Source organism: Bison bison, unplaced genomic scaffold (genome assembly GCF_000754665.1).
Source record: "Bison bison bison isolate TAMUID 2011002044 unplaced genomic scaffold, Bison_UMD1.0 scf7180017864388, whole genome shotgun sequence".
NCBI classification, from domain to species: Eukaryota; Metazoa; Chordata; class Mammalia; order Artiodactyla; family Bovidae; genus Bison; species Bison bison.
The window spans coordinates 4,029,982-4,053,261 of NW_011494960.1; the positions used below are offsets into that span (position 1 = coordinate 4,029,982).

The 23,280-nt window shown below is 43.2% G+C and overlaps 1 protein-coding gene across 1 annotated transcript in view; it reads right to left on the reverse strand.

The window, feature by feature from the left end:
- Nucleotides 1-23,280, reverse strand: part of NELL1 (NEL-like 1 (chicken)) — a 1,067,650-nt gene that overhangs the window by 867,805 nt on the left and 176,565 nt on the right. Inside the window, exon 4 of the mRNA XM_010858409.1 lies at nucleotides 17,957-18,127. Coding sequence (XP_010856711.1) covers nucleotides 17,957-18,127 — 171 coding nt within the window. The remainder of the gene's footprint in view (nucleotides 1-17,956; nucleotides 18,128-23,280) is intronic.

Sequence of the window (23,280 nt, forward strand, 5' to 3'; positions counted from 1 at the left end):
AAGACCATGGCATCTGGTCCCATCGCTTCTTGATACATAAAAGGGGAAAAAGTGGAAGCAGTGATAGATTTCCTCTTCCTGGGCTCTAAAATCACTGAGGACAGTGACTGCAGCCATGAAATTAGAAAATTATTGCATCTTGGCAGGAAAGTTATGACAAACCTAAACAGTGTGTTAAAAAGCAAAGACACCACTTTGCTGACATAAGTCCATATAGTCAAGTCTATGGTCTTTCCAAGAGTCGTGTACAGATATGAGAGCTGGACCATAAAGACGGCTGAGTGCTGAAGAATTTATGTTTTCAAACTGCAGAGCTGGAGAAGACCCTTGAGAGTCCCTTGGACTGCAAGGAGATCAAACCAGTCAATCCTAAAGGAAATCAACCCTGAATACTCTTCGGAAGGGCTGATGCTGGAAGGCCCAAGCTCCAATACTTTAGCCACCTAATGTGTACAGCTGACTCATTGGAAAAGACCCTGATGCTGCAAAGATTGAGGGCAGGAGGAGAAGAGGGTGTCAGAGGATGAGATGGTTGGGTGGCATCACCAATTCGATGGACATGAACTTGGGCAAACTCTGGGAGATGGTGAGGGACAGAGAAGCCTGGAGTGCTGCAGTCCATGAGGTCGCAAAGAGTCGGACACAACTTGATGACTGAACAATAACAATCAGGGGTAAGGGGTATGGCTCGGGGAGAACGAGACAGTAACATTGTAAACAGGTAAATGATCAAGACAATTTCACATAGTGAAAGGCCTTCGGAGGCAATAAAAGAGGATGAGATGATTGACATGATCAAGAGTGATCAGCCCAAGGCAGCACCACAGCCCTCTTGAAGTTCAGGTACGTGCCGTCCAAAGCAATTTCCAATATAAATACCACTGCCATTTCTTTTTAGCAGCCAGTGTCAGATTACCCCAGACACAAATAACAGGATTTACTCCTGCAATATTGTGTTCTCTGAATAGTGAAAAACAAAAGCCCAGAGATCGGCCTTTTCATCTCTCTCAGCACCATTTGACAATTTCCTCTCTTCCGACCATGTGATTATATTTTTCCAAAGGCCTTATCAGAGAATCCATTTGAGCAGAGGCTAATGTCACCATTCGATAATGTATCTGTAATTGGAGGGAATCTCATCTGTATTCCACATGAGCTGGACCTGTGGGCCGAGGTGAATGGAAGAGGAGGTCCTGTGGGCTTGGCTTTGAAGGATAATCTGTGGGGTCCCGTCCTCCCGTCAGCTGTGCTCCTCATTAACCATGCAGGAGACACGGGTGGGCATACACAGCCCTCTCAGAGACCTATGCGCTCCATCCTCAAAGGCTTCAGCTTCCCCCAGTTTCCACTTAAAGCTCCTGGCATATCACAGAGACAACAAGAACCGCACCCTTTGTCCCCAGCCCCATGCATGGCACATTACAGTCTACATGACATTTTCAAGCTGTGTGTTCCTCCTCTGAGAGATAGAAGCAATTATTCTTATCACCCTGCTTTTATTGATGAGAAACCTAGGACTCAAAAAGGTTAAGAAACTTGTGCAAGGACCCACAGCTAGGAAGCAGTAAAGTCAGAGAGTGATCTGACATTTCCAACTTTGAACCTGTAACAGTAAGGATCCTGGTGGGAAACAGTCACCCTACTGAGATTTGGTCATTTGAAAAGACAATCAATTAAAGGGGTTATTTGCAGGACAAGCAGGGAGTAGATAAACCACAAGAGATGGTACCAGAGAGAATGTAAATACAGAACGGGATTCAGGAGCTCTTGCCTTTCGAGGCATAAAGGGGCCAGGAACTCAAAAAGGGTTGCTTGATAGGGCCTGTGGCTTTCAGTCAAAAGGGGACCCAGTCCAATGTGACCCCATAGAGAAACAGCTAGGAGAGTAGAAAGCCTCACCTCCCTCCATCCGACTTCCAGCCTATTCTTTCTACTGATGAAATTCAAAAAGAAAGAGATGGCAACAGAGTTCCCAGATGCAGTCCACAGAGGTCAGCCTGCTAGGAGACAGAGTGGAGCAGAGAGGGGAGAGATGTTTCTGGAGAGGCAGATGGAAGATAGCCAGCCCAGACCCCAAGGCTTCTTCCACCATCCCAGGTTATCTCCCCCTTGCGGGGCTACTGGAGCCAACACCAAAGCACAGTCACTTCTGATGCAGGCAACATCTGGGTCAACCCCCAGGATGGCCTATGCTGCAAATATACAGTCACCTTTTTCACATGATACTTTGCAAGGATGAGATTTAGGGCAAGACTTGGTCACATAATGCATATGTTGAACAGCTCTGTGATATGCTCAAGGTTGTCACAATGCTCTTCTCCACTGAAGGGAATCCAGGTTGCCTCCAGGTGAAGCCTTGAACCCACCTGTAGACGTCGAGTCCATTGCTGCACCACTCTAACTCCAGAGAGTAAGCAACAACCCCCTCCTCCCTCCCAACCCAAGGGGGCCTGGATCCTACTTGTAGTTAAATATAGCAGAAAAGAGAAGATCAAGCTATGGGAAGGAGTCAACATCAAGAAATCAGAAAACCCAAGTATGGAGTGCAGAAAGGGCTGTCCTGCCAGGGAGGATGCTGGCGATTGGCAGTCAGGGGAACCATGACATTCTGAGGTCAGTCAACAGAGAAGAAATACAAATAAGTTGCCAAACTGATCATGTAAAGCAGCAGGCATCAAAAGTCAGGGATAGGCAGGCCAAGAAGATGAGGGATGAGAATGTGAGGTAAGAGTAAGAGGGAAGACAGGCCTGGGAAAAAGCTGCCATAAGGAACCGGCTCAGATGCACCTGCACAGAACTTCTTGTGGAAAGGGCAGCTGTGTTTAAAGGGCCCGAGAGGGCAGCAGCAACAGACAGAGGCCAGGTTTCCCAAAGTAAAGATGTAACAGGAGCTACCCAGCCTACAGCTTTCATGGGCTCTGGAGACAGAAGCCAGGCCAGCCTCTCGAATGGACTCATATCCTACCTCCTGTTAGAGCATGGCCTTGAAGATTCCCTGATGGCAGGATCATCCATATATATAAATGATTCCTGGTTAACCAGCTACTCCTATTATCTCCTTGTATCTGTCCTCCTGTTCATGTCGGTTCTGCCCAGATGTGGAAAACCATTATCATTATGGAACCAAGTATCGGCAGCATTTATTGAACAATTTGAAGGCAATGGCAACCCACTCCAGTACTCTTGCCTGGAAAATCCCATGGACGGAGGAGCCTGGTAGGCTGCAGTCCATGGGGCACTAAGAGTCAGACACGACTGAGCGACTTCACTTTCACTTTTCACTTTCATGCATTGGAGAAGGAAATGGCAACCCACTCCAGTGTTCTTGCCTGGAGAATCCTAGGGATGGGGTCGCACAGGGTCAGACACGACTGAAGCAACTTAGCAGCAGCAGCAGCAACAGCCCTGGTGATAAACTATTGATACATGGCAGCAACACTGCTGACAGCCTATAAAAGAGCCATTTCCCCATCTCTCTCCAAAGTATCTCAGTTTTACTGAGAGAGCAATGGGCCAGCACCATGAAAGGAAGGATGGCTGGTCTAAGACAATCATGGTGACCTCTTTCTCCTTTGTCACTGTCTCAAGACACTTCTCCCTGGCAAGGATGATGGAGGAGATGGATAAAAAAGGACTGCATTGGCCCCTGATGACATGTCTGAGCACCAGCTCATCTCAGTTACTGCCTCATCTAAAAGTTTTGGTTAAATAAACATTATATATCCTTATATACATGCTAAGTCACTTTAGTCGTGTCTGACTCTTTGTGAGCCTATGGACTGTAGCCAGCCAGGCTCCTCTGTTCGTGGGATTCTCCAGACAAGAATACTGGAGTGGGTTCCCATGCCCTCTTCCAGGGGATCTTCCCAACTCAGGGATTGAACCCATGTTTCTTATGTCTCCTGCATTGGCAGGCTCCTTCTTTACCACTAGTGCCACCTAGGAAGTCCTGTTATTTGCAACCAGGAATGTCTCATCTGATTCTTGTGCACTGCTGCTGCTGCTGCTAAGTCGCTTCAGTCGTGTCCGACCCTGTGCGACCCCATAGATGGCAGGCCACCAGGCTCCCCCGTCCCTGGGATTCTCCAGGCAAGAACACTGGAGTGGGTTGCCATTTCCTTCTCCAATGCATGAAAGTGAAAAAATAGCAGGCACACTTAATTCCACTAACCCAGTGAGGGAGGCATTATAGCAACCTTATCATGATTGGGACTTAAGAGTTGTTACTTTCCAAGGATCCCACAGGAGTGACAAAGCCAGAGCTGATACCCAGAGCTAGCCAACTCCAAAAGCTTGTGCTCTTAACCATGAAACGACATTCTCTCATTGTGTTCACCTGATGCCTGAGCCTGGCCAGCACCAGTTCCACTTCAGCCACACAAAACAAGCTTCAGCAACATGCCTATGCTCAGAACATCTAACCCTCATCACACACCCACTTTGATCCTGTAACTCCCATTTCAGCATAGGCTAATTGTCACAGTCTCACCTAGCTACACAGCTGAGACAGGCCACGCTGATCCAAGGGCGGGGGTGCCTGGCTTCCTGCCCTGTTGCTATGTTACTGCTGCGCATGTCAGGCCAGAGGCATAGATAACAGCCCAAAGCATGAGGCTAGAGCATGCAGGCTTGGAGAAGGCAATGGCACCCCACTCCAGTACTCTTGCCTGGAAAATCCCATGCATGGAGGAGCCTGGTGGGCTGCAGTCCATGGGGTCGCGAAGAGTCGGACACGACTGAGCGACTTCCCTTTCACTTTTCACTTTCATGCATTGGAGAAGGAAATGGAAACCCACTCCAGTGTTCTTGCCTGGAGAATCCCAGGGACAGGGGGAGCCTGGTGGGCTGCCATCTATGGGGTCGCACAGAGTCGGACACGACTGAAGAGACAGCAGCAGCAGCAGAGCATGCAGGTAAATACCGTTCCTCACACTGCCAAGGGACAGAGCTGCCCAGGCTAATCTACAGCACTCATTCTTCTTAAGTATGTTCCTGCTACACACCAGTGGTGCATCAGGCTTTACTCGATTGAATGAAAAAGCAAATTAAAGATAAATACATACAGTGCTGTCTTACTATTGAAAACAACATGTTTGCATATGCAAAGAAAATTTTAGAGAAGAGAAAAAAATGTAATAATGATGACTTCTGTGCAAAGGAGTTAGGGACAGGGTGATTGGTATCACATGGTTTGGAACAGTTTGTATTTTCATTTTTTATAAGTTATCCAGTATTTTGTTACATATTATGTCACTTATATGGGGAAGGCTTTTAATAAATTTATTAGTTATTTCATTATATAAAATGAACCTATACTGCAAGAATTTTCACCCCAAACTCCACAATTATTGCTTGGAATTGTGTTCCCACATTTCTTCTTGTTATACTTTTTGTTTTTAATTTTGTGTAATATGTGAATCATACATAATTTAAGAAAATTAAAGAAAAAATGTATCCATTGAATTTCACAATAAGGCTATACCAAAACAGCCTGGGACTCTCATGGAATCCTGCCCAAAGGGCTTACTGAATGGGCTTGATGGGAGATCCTATTGTGAGCTTCGGCTATAGTTTGAAGAAACAGACCCACAGAATTGGATGATGCTGATATGTCCACAGACCAGACAAGGGTACCCAACTGTGTTTTCTCTCCAACAGAGAGGGCACATTCCCCTTAATCCTATCAGTGATCAGTTTATGTTTGTGCCCCATGGGTAAGTTACCTCTACTCTCCTGTGCCTGCCAGAGCTCCTGCAGACATAGGAGACATGTAAGTCCAACTTGCAAGTGGGGCACAGCTCACCCTGTGCTGTGAATCAGACCAGGAAATCACCGGAAGTCTTCTACAGATTAACTGCCTTCCTCCAGAAAAGAATCCACAGAAATTCAAAGCAGAAATGCCAGGGTAACTTTATCTTCATCTTTCCCCAGGCCTGATATTTACAAATCACACTGAAATTTACAACACCTATTATGTGACAGCTCTACGATATACACTGGTGATGCAAGGGTGAGCTCTTGAGGGGGGTCTGCAGCCTGTGAGAAAGACAGATATCAATCAAATGATCAAAAACCACTCTGCAGAGAAACAGTTTATGATGGAATAGTAAAACACAAGAAACTTCTTTCTGTTGTCCTGAAAATTAAGGGTAAGTAGACATGAATTTGATTTTCAAGAAATGGCATATACAGAAATCCTGAGGCTTCAAAGAATATGGTAATTAAAGAACTAAAAGAATGTAGTGTAAGAAGAAAATGAAGAAGGAAACATGGGCTAGACTATGCAAAAAAAAAAATTTTTAAGCTATATTAAGGATAGTGACCTTTAGCCTTAAGCTTATAGGAGGCCATTAAATGAGCTTATGTGGGTGCTGGAGTGGGAAGGGAATATGTGATCTGGTTTACAGTGTGAAGTCTTTATGTATTGCCCTAATGTCCGTGAAAGATTGCTGCCTGTGAAAAAGACTCATAATTCAGCATGCTCACCTACTTCCTAGGCCTTGCTCTTATTAGCTCCTGCAGGCCCTAGTACATATCTAATTAGATACCAACAAAAGAAGCAATAACGACAAATGCCCTCCTAAGTGGGGGTCAGCCACCGCCCAACCCTTTATTTCACCACCAGTAGTTTCTAATGAGACCTTGTGATTGCAAAGTCACCTTAAAGAACACAGAGAGTTTATCACCTTGAAATAGCAAATATCGAAATTTATATCGGAACAGTGTAAAACCACCCATGTAACACTGGAGACTAGGGTAATGTTTCTATCTCACATTTGAAGAAATGGCCAAATGGCTCATTTGTGGTCAGTCATGATTTAAGATTAGGTCCTTGGCCATTGCACATCAGTATGGAGACACATGCAAAGCATACAAATCATATAGGGATGATGGGTCATTCAAAGCCCTAACCCCATATTATCTCTGTGGGATTGAAGTCATGAACCTGTCTATCAATACTAGATTCCGGGAAGGGAGAGTCTTTAAATCTAAAAAGGTGATGTGAAATTATCTATAGAGTCCAAAGACCAACAGTGGTTGGAATTTGTAACAAGGTCAATTTTGGCCCAACAAGGTCCTTGGAGGTACCAGCCTCCACAGTCTGAGAAAGTAATACATGGAATTTGGCCTTTGTTGGTGTCAGTTTATAAGCAGGATAAATTATACTTATTCCATGAGAAGTTAGAAGTGATATCTTGTCACATGGGGGTGTTAAAAAGATGGAGGAAGAGAAGAGGGAACAAAGTGGAGGGGATTGGTGAAGAATAATCTCCTTGAAAAAGAAATAAGGAAAGACCTCTGGACTCTGGCTTCCATTTGTCACTGACTAACTATGAGCTCCTGGACAAGTCACGTCTATCCTCAGTACCTCCAAAGTCTCCATCTATAAGATGGAAGAACATCCACCTCAGAGTGCTTTTACAAAAAAAAAAAAAAAAAAAAGATCAAGGGAATATATAGATCACTTTTAAAAATATTTTTTAAAAGGTCCAAAACATTAACCTTCAACTCAACAATGACTGAGCAAAAAGTCTGTTTCTCGCAGCATGGTGCTGGGTCTTTGAGGCCAAAATGTCAAAGAATTCAAGAAACTGAAATCATAGATTCCTCAGCTCCCTCCTTGCTTGTGCTTCAAAGACAGCACCAACCTGGAGAACACTGAGTAACTGAATGAGCTGTGCTGGGGACACACCAGGATGAACTATAGCTGTTTACCTCTCCTGGAAATGAAATTCCCTTCTGGGTAATACAGGTATTCTGAGTATCCCAAAGAAGCCCACTGAGACCTCCAACTCCAAGCCTGTAAGTTCCTATGTGTGAAATGTGATGTCAGTAAAGTGATACCCTCATACTGACAGACTAGTGACTAAAGATGCAGGAGGACCTTCCTGAGAAAGACTTAGAGATGGCATCACACAGACCCTTTATGGAGAAGGGAAATTATTTCCACTCTAACTGCCCAGGAAAACCCTCAGGTGAAGGCCCAGACACATTAACCAGCTGGCTGAGGGGCTCTGTAGCTCTTACTGGAGACACACTCACAAGAAGTTAAGAGGGATGAGCTGAGGGGCAAGAGTTAATTGAATTAAAGGGGTTAGAGCAGGGAAAAACATTCACAAGAACCTTTTCCTTCCAAGCCTCCTCATCCCCACGCCCCATCTCCACCATACCCCCTACAAGAAAAGCAGCCGAACAGGTTCAGCTATAAATCTGTTTCCTTGCATCCAGCCACTCTGGCTGCTATTATTTATAACATTAATTTAATTAAAGTTCCCAGAGAGATAGATGAATTTCTTTCCAGTACTATAGAAAATCAGTTCTTTTCAGTGACAACATCAGTACCCCTGCTCTAACTAGAAAACTAATGTAGTATTTGGATTTCTTTTTCTTTTTCAATTAAAAAGTCCTCATGGCTCATGCATTTTTTATTCCCCAGTGTTCCTTTCCAACAAGTGAAGCAGAAAAGGAACAGAGACACCTAATATATAAATGTACATTTTTTAAGAAATTGAGTTCCATCATATATATTATTCTGGTTTGAGTTTTTATTTTCTCTTGCTGCTTTCCTTTTTAAGGGATAACCATACGTATCCATTATCAAGGACAGAGTAGAACTGTAACAATAAAGATGCAAGCTTTGATATTTTCTCCTACCAAAACACATTATATCTCCTGCAGCCTATTTCCCCCCTTCCATTCATCCTGTATAAACCCATGTCCATGCATTAAATCACAACTCAAGATGTGTCTGAAGGCATATAGATGAAATCACTAAATTGGAAACGAAGTCTTATTTTCCCTTCTACTTTAATACATCTTAGGTCCTGTGTATGCAATAATGTACCTTCCTGTTAATCTACTCATGGCCTCAGGTAGCCAACAAGCCACCAGATAAAGAGAAGATTCTATTGTTATTTCTTTTTAGTCCTTTCCATTTGTAATTCTGAAAGCCCAAGAATGTAGATAAATGGGGAAATGCAGGCCAGTCTCTCATCATCCACTTCAGTTAATCCTTTCACCTCCTACCTCTCTGCCACTGAGGCCACTGTTGACCAAAGCATATTTAAACCCACCAGGCAACAAGAGAAAAAAGACAAAGATTTTTGAAAAGACAAAATTAGAAATGGGTTTGCTACTGATGGCATTAGAAGATTGGACAGAGTTAAGCTTGGAATACACCTAACGAGGTTGGAATAAATAAACTGCAGGGTACAAAGTGTGAATACAAGTGTGTGGGTCTCAGCCAGAATGAGACATCCAACACGGTCATGTCCGAGCGCCTTAACAATTAAGCAGTCATTTTCTACTAAGCTGAAAGTGAAAGTGTTAGTCACTCAGCCATGTCCAACTCTGTGTGACCCCATGGACTGTAGCCCAACAGGCTCTTCTGTCCATGGAATTCTTCAGGCAAGAATACTAGAGTGGATTGCCATTTCCTTCTCCAGGGAACCTTCCCAACCCAGGGATTGAACCCAGGTCTCCTGCATTCCAGGCAGATTCTTTACCAACTGAGCCACCAGGGAAGACCTTTAACTTTGTAGAATAATCTACAATTTGGAATGTATTACATTGGCTACCTAGACCTTTAGATTCATTATCTCCCATTATTTAAGTGCCTATGGTTTGGCAGCAACAAAGCCTTTTTTCCCTTCAGTATTCAGAGGATGTGTTTTGTTTTTTGGTTTTTGTTTTGTTCTGTTTTTAACAGTACAACTATCCATCATCCTCTGGCTACACTACACTGCTTTATCTTGTAGGTTACCAAGCTACCAGGCCTTCACAGCCAGGATAGCCTATACACCCCCAAAAAGGCTGTCCACTGTCACATGTCTGGATCAGAAGATGTCTGAAAGAAATAAAGAGCACAAGGTGGAGAGAATAAGATGTCAACATTCCTTCAGTTCAGTCGCTCAGTTGTGTCCGACTCTTTGCGACCCCATGAATCACAGCACGCCAGGCTTCCCTGTCCATCACCATCTCCCGGAGTTCACTCAGACTCATGTCCATCGAGTCAGTGATGCCCATCCAGCCATCTCATCCTCTGTCGTCCCCTTCTCCTCCTGCTCCCAATCCCTCCCAGCATCAGAGTCTTTTCCAGTGAGTCAGCTCTTCGCATGAGGTGACCAAAGTACTGGAGTTTCAGCTTTAGCATCATTCCTTCCAAAGAAATCCCAGGGCTGATCTCCTTCAGGATGAACTGGTTGGATCTCCATATCCAAAACTGCATATTCAGCATCTACTCTAGCAAGAAGGAAGGCAAGCGAAGGTGGAGGGGGGGGGTTGGAAAAAAAATACTGGGTATCTAGGGTAAGTAGCCTTTCTTCACCAGCAGCATGCCGCACTGTCAACACACAAATCAACTGAGATGACTGCAAGCTGCCTGCTGATCTACCGCAGAAGCAGCCCTGTGAAGATGGCAAGCTCAGTTGCTCTCCAGGGTCCTGAAGGCAAAAAAAAAAAAAATGCATACTCTAAGTATTGTAATGAGATATGCCTGGAAGAGTAGAGGTGGAAGGAGATTCAGAAATCTAGTCCTAGCCCCTCATTTTATTTCTAGGAGCTAAGACCCAGGGACAGTAAATGAATTTCCCAGGGTCATACAAATTTAACACTTTCTGGTAGCTCTAGTTTTTAGTTCAGAATGCGTTTGTGATAAAAAGCCAGATTTTCAAAGTAGAGATACAAGTAGTATCTATTATGTTTGGGAAAGCCAGGAAATTATAAGACAGTGGTTTCCTCATTCCGTAAAACTGCACCTGTACATCTCCTCCTAAAAGCTGTGATCATTTTGGCTCATGGTTTGAGAATGGGGGAAGTAAATCTTTGAATCTCCTCTCTCACAGAAGTAAAAAGGAAAGGGGCCATGCCACATTCTCAAAGCCCTGCCAGGATCAAGGAAACATCGTATCACATTGGAGGGGATGTTCTCCTTCCCATTCAGCCTCAATTATATATTTTTTAAGAGACTCTGCAGTTACTTACTTTTACAGGGACTCTGTTGGCATAAAAATCATTTATGATTGTGTTGTACTACCAACCATGGAAATAAAAGACAAACTATCGGAGAACCATGCCTAGGATTTGGCAGTTAGAATAATTTCAGGTACCTGATGGACCTCAAACCCTACACTGCAACATGGATTCACATTATGCACCAGGTCCTCCTCCATGAGATATGGATCTTCACACAAAAAATCTTCACTTTTTGTATAAGTGAAGATTTAATTAAATTGCTTTCATTTCCAGTATGACACTGAAACATCTTTGCTACATGATGACATATGTTTATAGTACTTCATGATTTTGTGTGTTCATAGAGTAGCTTGAAATTTTCTGAGGATTTTGCACACACTCTCTTGCTATATTCCTATAACCAGTATATGGTAGAAGAGTTACTATTACTCCCATTTTACAGATATAAGCACAGATTCTGACAGAGAGGAAGGATTGGAGATGAGAGGACAGGAGGAATCTTCAAAGAGTCTAAGACACAGATTTCCTGATTTCATACTCATTGCACATTAAGTCACATTTTATAAGTGGCAAAAGCAAGACAGAGGTCCAGCATTCATTACAGGTTTCGGATAACCCAGATAACATGTGCCTGGTCACCTAAGAACAGTTCTTCTTTCCCTGTCATCCCCTCTGTCATATTTCCTTCTCCATCTCTTCCTGCAGGCTGTCTCTCACTGCAAACTTGATCCACTCACTAATACACAGTCTTTTATCACTGGCACTCTGACTGGCTTTGTCATGCTCACAAGATGAACCTCATTCCAAATCGGATTCTCATGTAACTTACACAGAATCAAATCACAGTGGCAAAACTGTAAAGCTGCAGAGAGTGTCATGCATTTTTACCTGGGATGCTAAGAAACTGAGAAGCTACTCCATGTCACCAGGAGCTCTTCCTTCTGTGGTCTCCCAGACCTGACGGTCTCTACTAGGAAACCAGAATCCATCAGGTACTGCCTTATAACATTCCTTGTACTGTTGCCTTTTCAGTTCAGTTCAGTCACTCAGTCGTGTCTGACTCTTTGCAACACATGGACTGCAGCAAGCCAGGCCTCCCTGTCCAACACCAACTCCTGGAGTTTACCCAAACTCATGTCCATTGAGTCGGTGATGCCATCCAGCCATCTCATCCTCTGTCGTCCCCTTCTCCTCCTGCCCTCAATCTCTCCCAGCATCAGGGTCTTTTCAAATGAGTCAGCTCTTTGCATCACTGTTGCCTTTTACTGTTAATTTAATTACATATGGGTTATATCCTATATTCTTTCCTTGCTTATCACTTCTCTTGGGATAGAAGATTGGGTGCTGCTAGGTTAGCTGGACATCAGGCATATACTACATTCTCAGTTTTAATTTTGATGAGTTGTGTGCATGTGTTCCTGTTCATGAAGTAAATAATACATCAGTGTAGGAATCAGGAGATTGAGAATCTTGGCCTACCTCTTTTGGAAGTGGTGGTCTTTGATAGTCATCTCTTAATTTCTCCTTTACTCTAGTGCAAATGTTTGTCGAAAAGTCATTGCAGTACATTATACATGGCTTAACTACGTTAAGGAATGTTCGGCTTAACAACTTGCTTGTAAATACTTTAGGAGCTCTCTGGAAGGAAGATGCCATATCACCATATTTCATTATGAAAAACCTAGAGATATAAAGAAATGCTCATATCGTGAAGTTATTCTGAAATATTTGACAGAAACTTTGAATTACTGACTTGTTCAGTGATTTACAGTAAGTTTATTTTTCTGGGTCTGCAAGTTCTTCAAAATCAGTTGTATGGAAAAGCTGAATGTGCTCTGCAGTGAATCAATACCAAGCTTTAGAGGTAAAATCTAAATATGTTTGCTGTTTAGACTACAATCACTGAGTTAACTCTGTCAGAGTGATGACCAGGCTGCAGGTGTGTGTATTTATGTGCAGGCACTATGCCCACTTGCACAAGCTTGAACAAATGAGGTGCAAGTTCAGAGTTCCATTTCAATGGGACTGGGTAAGAGAGAAATTGTTCCAGTGGTGAAGCAAGAGGAGGCGGGATTGGAGTGAGGAGACCTGTGTATTGCAGAAAGTTCCTGCTGAAGCCTGGATGCGTGTACCATTTGAATGGAAAACACTTTTGAGTCCATTCCTCCACTGTCATTTCAAGACCAAGATGCTGGGAGTGACTATTTTCAGTTTTCTCTCTGCTTAGCTGCTATCATTAGTGTTTAAACAGGCTTCCATGAGAGTCCACAATTCTTCTAATATCCAAGGATTTGGGCCAGTCACTGTGGGGGTCCCTGGTGGCTTCAGAATTCAAAAGGACTGAATGAATAAGCCAAGGACTTCCTGATGGCAAGAACTCCTATTTCTTTGTATCCCCACAGCCCGGCAGAGAGTGTGCCCAGTACTTTAATTGGATAGATTGACTGAAAATTATAAGTTACCAAATAAAGAAAAGGAAAGAAAATCCCTTTTGTGGTAAAAGAACCCTTATGCACTGGATCCCAGATGTCAGAGGATTGTGGGCTTTGAGCGACTGGAACAGGCTGCAGGGTGAACTGAGAATGAAGTAGGGTAGTCGGAGGAATGTGAGTTCAGGCCTCCTTCTCAGCTTTGTTGGCAACTCTTAATACAAAGGAAGCAAAAGAAAAACCTAAGGCAATGGAGATAATCAGGCTGGCCACCCAACTGAGTGGTTCCTTTAATGTTTCTAGCTTGAGGTAATCTGCTACCCACACTTTGGGAGTTTCTAAGTAGGCCCAGCTGAACAGCTGAAGCAGGAAGAAAAGTGTGTCTCAGTAACAGGCAGAAAGTGTTAGATTACCAACTGAAATAGCAGTCACTTTTCTTGTGACAATTTGTGTAATTAGGTCTGAAAAGGTTCTGTTTCTCAATTCTAAGAAAAGGAGAAATTTCTGCCACTTTCCAGTTCCTCAGAACAATGGAACTGCCTGGAAATCTCTCTCTGATTTCAAGTATTTTTAGGATTCCTGACATTTTTGTAGCTTCTCTCTCCTGGGAAGACTTCCTGGCATGGTTATGACTTTATCTTGGAAAGGACATGAATTTCAGAGGCGGGGAGCAGAGGTAGCCAGGCAAAGGTTAGGGAGTTATGTCCTGGTTCAGAGTTTTAGCTCCATGGTTATGTGATTGGAACTGAGTTCCTTACCATCTTGGAGCCTTTCTACTTCCAAATCCGTAAAAGCGGTCTAATGAAGTTGCCTCCACACCATATGGCTGCCCCAAGGACTAGTACACCTATCACACCTAGCACGTTACCTGGCCTACGGTAGATGCCCAGTAGACTGAAGTCCCTTTCCTTGTGCCAAACCAATGGGTTGTGTAAGATTCCACATCTTGCCCCCCAACCCCAAAGATCAGCAATGTAAGATGCATGACAGGGAAATGCTAGAAGTACAGAACAAACTGCTCACGCTGAGTCTGGCTCTTTTCTTCCATCAAGTTCTAAGTCCAGTGCCAACAGTCCCTCATGTTGAGCTGAAGAGCCTAGTGGTTAGAGCAGACACACAATCGTCAGACTCAGGTCCAAACTCTAGAGCTGCCTCTTAGCAGCAGAGGGTTACAAAAATAGAATGTAACCTCAGTTCCATCACTTTTAGATGAGAAAAAGAGCCAGAGTGATAAATAAATATATGTAAAGTACTAGCACGGTCACTAGCATAGTCAACACCCTAAAATGTTATCCATTGCATCACCATTTATCTTCTAGCCAGCACAGCTCTAGCAGGTGACAGGTTGAGAAAAATAAGGAAGCATAACTTTAAGGGCAAAAGGAATCAAAAAGGAAGAATCTCACACTGGTATGAAATGCATAGCTTAGAGAATAAAAAATCAGCCTTTCTGAAATTCACCCTCTGCAAGGGTGGCCTAGATAAGATGTAGTAGACCAGCATCTTGATAAATAGCCCAGAGGTTCTGCCATTTTAAAAAATCGGCCAGTGCTGGCTAGGAAGAAACTTTTGAAGAAAAGTTTGTTCCACATACTAGACACTACCCTCACCTTAAACCTTTCCTCCTCCTCACTGGGGCTGTGCTTTTCAGGTACTTGGACTTCCAAGGTCCCTCACTTATTTATTGCAGCCCAGGCTATTCTCCAGTTTCTGCTCCCTCTTTCTTTTTTTTTTTTTTCTCTCAAGGGAAAGCACAAATGCAGTTCCCCACTACCACAAATTATGCAGTCAAGTTTCCCACATTTGGGGAAACCGCAAGTACTCCCTCTATTTAAATCAGTGGTTTTCAAATGCCAGGCCATGCACCAAGGCTAACCTGCTTGTGTAAGAACTACCCAGAGAGTTTATGAAGAATATAGTTCCACACTCAGAGAATCTGATTCACCTGGTCAGAGATGGCCCCTGGTTATCCATAATTCTTAAGTATAGTCAGGTTTTATAATTGTTTCTAGACTTTTCCTACACCAAAATCAAAATTGACCTATCCCCTGGCCCAGTCATTCCCAGCTTCTCTTTCCCTAACCTATCTAAAAACCTCATTTGTCCTGGGTCCATGAATCATTAATTGGCACCAACTTTATGTTTTCCCTCCAAGATCTTAAATAAAGGAAAATAAGTTATGCTATGAATGAAAGTATAAAAAACAAACCACCAGAGAAGGGGACTAGTATTTAGAACCTCCTCAAATCAATTCTGTATAAATGCGGCTGACCCTAAAGCATACTGCGGGTTCCAGCTCTCCTGTTCTCTCCCTACTCTCATGGCAGAGAGGCCAGAATACATGACAAATCAAAGTCTGGAGACACCGGGTGACCACAGATGTGCAGAATAAATAATAATAACCGTAACAACCACCACCACCACCAGGTACTGGGTGCCAAAGGCCAAGCACCACCCAAAGCACTTTATGCAAATTGTCTTACTTAACTTTCCCATCTGTGAATATGTGTAACAGTACATATAGTACTAGCAGTCCCAGTTTACAAATTACATTGAGATGCAAAGGAATTAATATGTCCAAATTCACACAGCTAACACGTGTCTGAGGATGGCAGAGGAGACAATTTCATAGGGACCAGAGCATTTGTAAAGGCAGGGAACCTTCAATTAGCACAAACTACCCACCCTGTCTTTCCTCTTCTCTAGAGAGAAGACTATTGGGAAATAAAAGATAAAACTTACACAAAGAGGAAGCAAATAACTGCAGAGCAAGAAAACAGCAGTGTCTCTGGGATGTTTGGGTTGGGAAGTACTGAACTAGGGCTTCAACGTTTCTTTCTTACCTGTGGTATAAAAGGATGCACAGGACCCTTCTTGTCTCCCATTTGAGCAACATATGGGTGGTGGGTAGGGTGAAACAGAAATGCTACCTGACACACCACCTTAGTTCTAGAGAATTGAAAGAGCCAGTGAGTTCCTGAAGGTAGAAATGGAACGAATGACTTTAGCTGGCTTCATCCAAGCTGCCCAGCCCAAGGTAAAAAGGAGCTACCTGTTTCTATGGAAATGTCATTCAGGCACACATTACATCTAGTTGAAGCCACAATTCTCCAGAAAATCCAGAAAGCACTTTAAATAGATAGATCAAGCTAGACCAAGACTCACTTCAAGATGGTGGAACTTCCCTTAAACCTGACACTAACTTCTGTTCTCGACCTTTCCAGGTCCTCTCCTAAGAGAGACTGCAGAGCCAGAGTAGCAAGCACACTGAAGTATCCCGTCATCAGAAATGCAGTCTGGAGGTGCTTTCTATTGGGTGCCAGAATGGAGGCTGTACTCAACATGCCTGTACTTTTTCCAGGGCCTAAAAGAACAAGTCCTGTGGCCAAACAATCATTTAACTTTGGCAGTAATATTAATGAAGACCAACCATTCATGGCTACTTTGCATCACAAAAGATTCTCTATAAAAGGACTCAGATCACTATTCATAGACTTTCAGTGGGTTCTGGAGAAAGGAAAACATCCCCCTTCACCACCGTCATCCAGCTGTCCAGCCACATGTGAACTAATAGAGATCAATAGTGTCCTTTCTTCAGCTGGCTGTAAACCTCCCCCTAGGGACAGACATGGAGGAGGATATCTCCTTCCCACCCCAACCCACAGCATCCTATGAAACTCTCCCTTCCCCTTCTTGCCCCTTACACCCCCACCTTCAAAGTAGTCCTGCCACTCTCTGATAAACTGGAAGGCTCATCCCTCTGCATAGGATAAATGGCATCAATTCCGAAAGATTCCAAGAACAGCCCCTTTAAGAACAGCCCCTTTTCATTTGGAAAAAATATTTAAGCAAAGCTGTGCTTGATGAAGTGAAATAGAATTAGCCACTCCAGTAGCTCCGGCTTCTCAGATTCATTTGAAGGTAGACCAGCTCATTCGCTTCCAAGTGGAACGGACTCAACAACAATACATCACAGTTAACCGTAATCACAGCTCCACGGAAATCCAGCCGGTGCCTAAAGGACACTGAGGTGTACTTAATGGTCCCGCATCTATAATCAACCTTTCATACATTTATTCCTAATCGCTGCATATGGTTTCATTTTAATGAACTGTTTTCTTAGCATATTACAGTTGGTCATCCTGGGACACCTCAGTACTCTTGCCTGGAAAATCCCATGCATGGAAGAGCCTGGTGGGCTGCAGTCCATGGGGTCGCTAAGAGTCAGACACTACTGAGCGACTTCACTTTCACTTTTCACTTTCATGCATTGGAGAAGGAAATGGCAACCCACTCCAGTGTTCTTGCCTGGAGAATCCCAGGGGTGGGGGAGCCTGGTGGGCTGCCGTCTATGGGGTCGCACAGAGTAGGACACAACTGAAGTGACTTAGCAGCAGCAGCAGCAGCAGCAATGGCCCGTTCGGTATGTTAAATGACTCCTAGGGTCCCTTGGTTTTTATTCCCCAGCAAGGCTTGGAGGGGATTGGTTTTTTCCCTTCCCCATTGATCGATTTCAAGGGCACAATCACAGAAGATCAAAGGCCAAGACATACCTGTTGCAGTCGATGTGGAGCAGGAGATGGGAGGCGCTGACCGAGAGTGCAACCCTGTGCCACTGCCCGTCAGCCAGCCGGTACGGAAGCGCCTCTGTCCGGGGCCTCCCACTGTGTACGTAGTGATAGCGAATCTCATCCCTCAGACCACTGCTCTCCAGTTCAAAATAGCTGTGTGTAAAGAACAAAAATGTGTTTTTACTTCTGGTTATCACAGCCGTCATCAATCCTCGTGACTTCCTACCAGGATTCCCAGAACCTAAAATTAACTCAACATGACGCACAGAAACACAACCCACAGTTAATTGTACAACATGGAACCCAACTCACCTTCTGTCCAAGAGTCCTCACAGTGACAGCCTGAAGGCCCGATATGGTGACTGAAGATGCACTGTGAGTGACAGGTGACAAGCTAATCGGCAAAGCTCAGTGCAGTGTCACTTAAATATAATGCAGGTCTCCTTTCTATTGTCTACAAAACGCCATTCACATGGAATGGGTTTATCAATGTCTATTTTTATTACTGCCACTTCTACTTTTTCAAGAATTAAAGGAAAATACAAATCACGTGAACTATCAAGGATGGAAACAAACTATCACAGAAATTATGAATAAGTTTTTTTGTTGTTGTTTTTACTTCCCCCTGGACAAGACACTATAAGTGAACAATTGCTACATAACCAATAAGCAAGGAACGTTTGAAGCTACTCGCGTTATGTGTTAATATTTCCAAGTGTCATGGAATGAAACACGTGATTGACCTTTTCTTTTGGCAGATTGTTACCTTCTTTTTCTAGATCCGTGAAAAACTCAGCACCTCCTCTGCAGTCGGCACACTGGCCATAAAAGGCAGCAGGCAACGTTGGGACAGTCCTCAGTCACACACCAGGGCTGGCACTTTCATGGGGGCAGAACTATGCAGGTTCCTATGTGTCCCTTCTGAAATGTGTCACCGTGACCATCATCACCACAGGGTCCAATCTGACTGCCAGGCACTGGGCCTCTGACATATACTGTCTAATCCATCACTCACAAAAGCCTTGAAGACTGATATGATACCTTTTGAGGATCTTTAAAAAAAAAAAAAAAAAACACTGAGATTCTGGAATTAAGTAACATACCCAAGCCAGATTTTAAACTCAGAGCTAGATGTGACATTCCATGTACTATCCACCAGTGAGGCCTCATCTCAGAGGCACAGAGACAAGGTGGTAAAGATGGCCTCAACTGGCACTGTCTCCCAGCAGCTTATCCACACAGGCAGTTCAAGAACTGCTTGCCTAAATAGGTAACCAGGTTCAATCTCAAGATGTGGAAGGACCTACTGCTTCTGCTCTAATCCACTGAGTTGGCCTGACCCCACCAGCCCAAGCACATTTAATCCAGAACATAAAATGCATCCTCCATGAGCACTGAGATGAATAGATCATGAATCTCAGCTTCTACTATCCATGACTTCCAAATCTCATATAAGAAAACAAATGCACATTTCTTGCTCACCGTTCACAGAGATCTTCCCAAGATCACACTGCAGGAAAAGCGAAGTCAAGACCAGCCTCTGACCCACCTCACGTGGACTATACAAAGAATTAGGCTCAAGATCATAAATAGAAAATGTTACATATACTATTGCAGCCATCTCCTGGGCCCAGGTACATACTTACTACTAATAATATAATATATATATACTTTTAAGACTGTTAGGGAGGAAATCCCTTAACATACAAGACATTCATTTTAAGAGAATTCTCCAATTTTTTTCTAAGCACCCAGAATACTGGAAGAATCAAACAATCAGAGGACTTAAAAGGTCAGGAAAATCTTAGAGATTATCAGGTCATTCGTTAATTTACTCAGTGTGTCAGGGCTGAACACATATTGAAAAGCTAAGGCAGGATTTAAAATACAGATCCTGTTCTAAGATTTCAGAAAATAGTGGGAAAAGAAAAGTATGCCCCTCCTCTCAAAAAAGCTAGAAATTGGCGAATGGGAAACAAAGGAAAGTCGAAGCTATCATTTCATGATTAAATATGGCATTCTAGAAATGGGCTTACATAAATATCTCATTTAATTTCTTCAAGCTGAGCACTATTATCACTATTTTACAGATGAGTTCACAGATGATCAGATATTAAAATACCTTGTCCGAGACCACACAGCTCCAGTACAGAAAAGCAGCATAACTTGGTACTTAAGACCTTACCAAGATTAACACATAAAAAGAACTCTTTAAATCACTTTACTTGGACCAACAAGCTACTCCTAGGGGAAGGAACATGACCTTTAAAGGACCTCAATCAATGACAATCAAAAATATTCACGATAACTTGGATCATAATAAACAAAGAAAAAATGAGGCATATATATTTAACCAGGTCTAATCATCATTGCCTCATTGAGCAACTGCTCAGTGTATTATAAACATATCTTTTAAAGATCATTTTGCAGTGAATTGAAGTAAGTGGGTACCTCGAGGTAATCACAAACATACAGTTAAAACAAATGTGCACTAATATTACGCAAATGGTTACTTGTGTCTTGGGACATCTGACAGCACCGTGCATATATACAAAAATTGCTGTATCTCAAACAACCCAGATGAAAGTCAAGATGCTATGTTTAAAAAAAAAAAAATTGTTAGAGTTCAAGACCGTTTACACATGACAGTAATTCCCCAGCATTTCAAGCCTGCAGACAAGGCCAAATCTTGTGGCCTAAGAATGCTCTTATGCTATTAAAAGGGGGAAATGAAAGTTATTAATAGATAACTGCAAAAGTGGTCCTAGAGATGACAAAGAAATCAGATAGCTAAGTGATACCTGGCTAAAACTGCTTCATGAATACTGAGAAGAGAAAAGGGCAGAACTTGCAGGCAGTAATCCTCTGCTAATACTGATGTGAGGCTTAGTCCTGAAAGGAGCATGGAGGAGGCAGTCATTTGGCCTGAGAGCACCTGACATTAGCCTACAGTGCAGACTGTAGATTTGTAGTAGAGCCTGCTTCTCTGGTGGCTCAGAGATGATAAAGAATCTGCCTGCAGTGTGGGAGACCTGGTTCAAAACCTGGGTCGGGAAGATCCCCTGGAGAAGGGAATGGCTACCCACTCCAGTATTCTTGCCTGGAAAATCCCATGCACAGAGGAGCCTGGTGTGCTACAGTGCATGGGGTTGCAAAGAGTTAGACACAACTAAGCGACTAACACACACACTTGTTACTCAAGGATGGTCCACTGACCTGCAGCATCATCATCTATGGTAATTCAGATTATGGGGCCCCAACCAAGACCCACTTGAATCAGAATCTGCACTTTAATAAGACTCACAGATGATTCATGCACACATTAAAAGTTAAGCAGCACCATGGTTAAGTACACCAGGTGTTGCTTTATGCCCCGGGCAACTAATCATGGTCAAGAAGCAGAAGTCTGATGCTACGAGCAAGTGAATAAGAACCATGTGGTGCTTTCAGGGGAAGAGAGGACGCTGGAAGCAACAGTGAGTCAGTGTTCCGTGGGCTCTCACCCCTATCAGTCCTCTCTTAAGCCCTCAAGTGCTTTTGGGTCTTCCTAGGAATTTGTGGGAAGGACCAGCTGTATAGGTGATAAAGTCACCAGTCAGATTTTGTCAGCAGCATTTCTCCCCTTAGCCTGGCACCTCAGCCAAGTGTTCTGCTCCAGTGAACTGTCCTGGCTCCCAGAAAAACTTGTTCATCCTTCAAATATTTGAAAACAGCAATGATATTCACTACAAAGCTTTCTCTTTTACACCAAGCATTCCCAGCTCAATCCTTTATACTTTTGCTCCCATCCAAAATAAAAGGCCTTCCTGGTCAAAGATGGGGTCACACCGTTCTTTTAAGATTCTTCCCCAACTTGGTCACCAGGCTTCGGGTATGGTAAAACGGATCAGCTTCCCCCATAAAGATAGCATCCAGGAATAAAAATGTGCACTGTGCACAGCTGAGTGCCTCCTAACATTGACACTGACTTCCAAATACCTAACACAGCAAGTCCTTGGACTCAAAATTATTTTGAATCAAGTATTTTGACTCAAAATAACTATGAGGGTGAATCTTCCCTACCCTATATTTACATAGCTCGATTTTCTTCAACCCAAGTTCTTGCTTAAGTGCTAGGCTCTAGCCATAAACAGTGTGAATAATTCTTCAAAGCCTACCCTTAAGGGTTAGCAACAACCAATTACTATGAACTGAATTCAAATCTCACAAAACTGCCCGATCCCATTTTAGACTCATAAATAAAAGTCAGGAACAATAATTCCAAATAACATAGATAGGTTAAGATCAACCAATTATTTTCATTAAAATATTTGTCATTTTCCCAGTAACTTAAACCAGGGAACCCATTTCTTCAGAATATTAGGCAGACCAACAGGATAACTACATACCCTCAAAATGGTGAAGTGGTTATTGCTGGATGAGTGTGTTTTTTCCACACACTAGGATGAAAACAGCAGGGTTAATTTTTAAATGGTTCCAGCACTAAATCAATAGTAAAGACAAAAAGCTTTCAGGAAAAAGTCTTTTTTCCAGCAGCCACAAAGATGTATATTGACTGTTTGGAGAAATAACTCACACCCCAAAGAGCTCCAGAGTGAGTGCAGTACCAGCTTCTGCCCTATGGCCTCCATGTGCCCCTGAACCAACAAGTGCCTCCCAGAAGTCTCAGTGGGGAGGTCAAGGCAAAAATGGATGTGAGAAACAAGGCCACTCCATCCAATGTGTATCCCTGGCAGGATTATTGGCAGGAAAGGAGAAAAACCAGATAAGCCACTATCTTCTTTCTGTAATGGAAACAAATCATCACAGGTATAGAGAACACCTGGGCAGACCATTCTCCAAATCCTAAAAAATGCCAAAGAAGATTAAAAGAAACAAGTTTCCTAGCAATTTCCTAGCAATATCCTAGCATAATGCCTACAATGCCTAGGAAAAACATCTACTTCTGCTTTATTGACTGTGCCAAAGACTATACCAAAGACTGTGTGGATCAAACAAACTCTGGAAAATTCTTAAAGAGATGAGAATACCAGACCACCTGACCTGCCTCCTGAGAAATCTGGATGCAGGTCTAGAAGCAATAGTTAGAACTGGACATGGAACAACAGACTGGTTTCAAATAGGAAAAGGAGTACGTCAAGGCTGTATATTGTCACCCTGCTTATTTAACTTATATGCACAGTACATCATGAGAAACACTGGGATGGATGAAGCACAAGCTGGAATCAAGATTGCCGGGAGAAATATCAATAACCTCAGATATGCAGATGACACCACTCTTATGGCAGAAAGCAAAGAAGAACTAA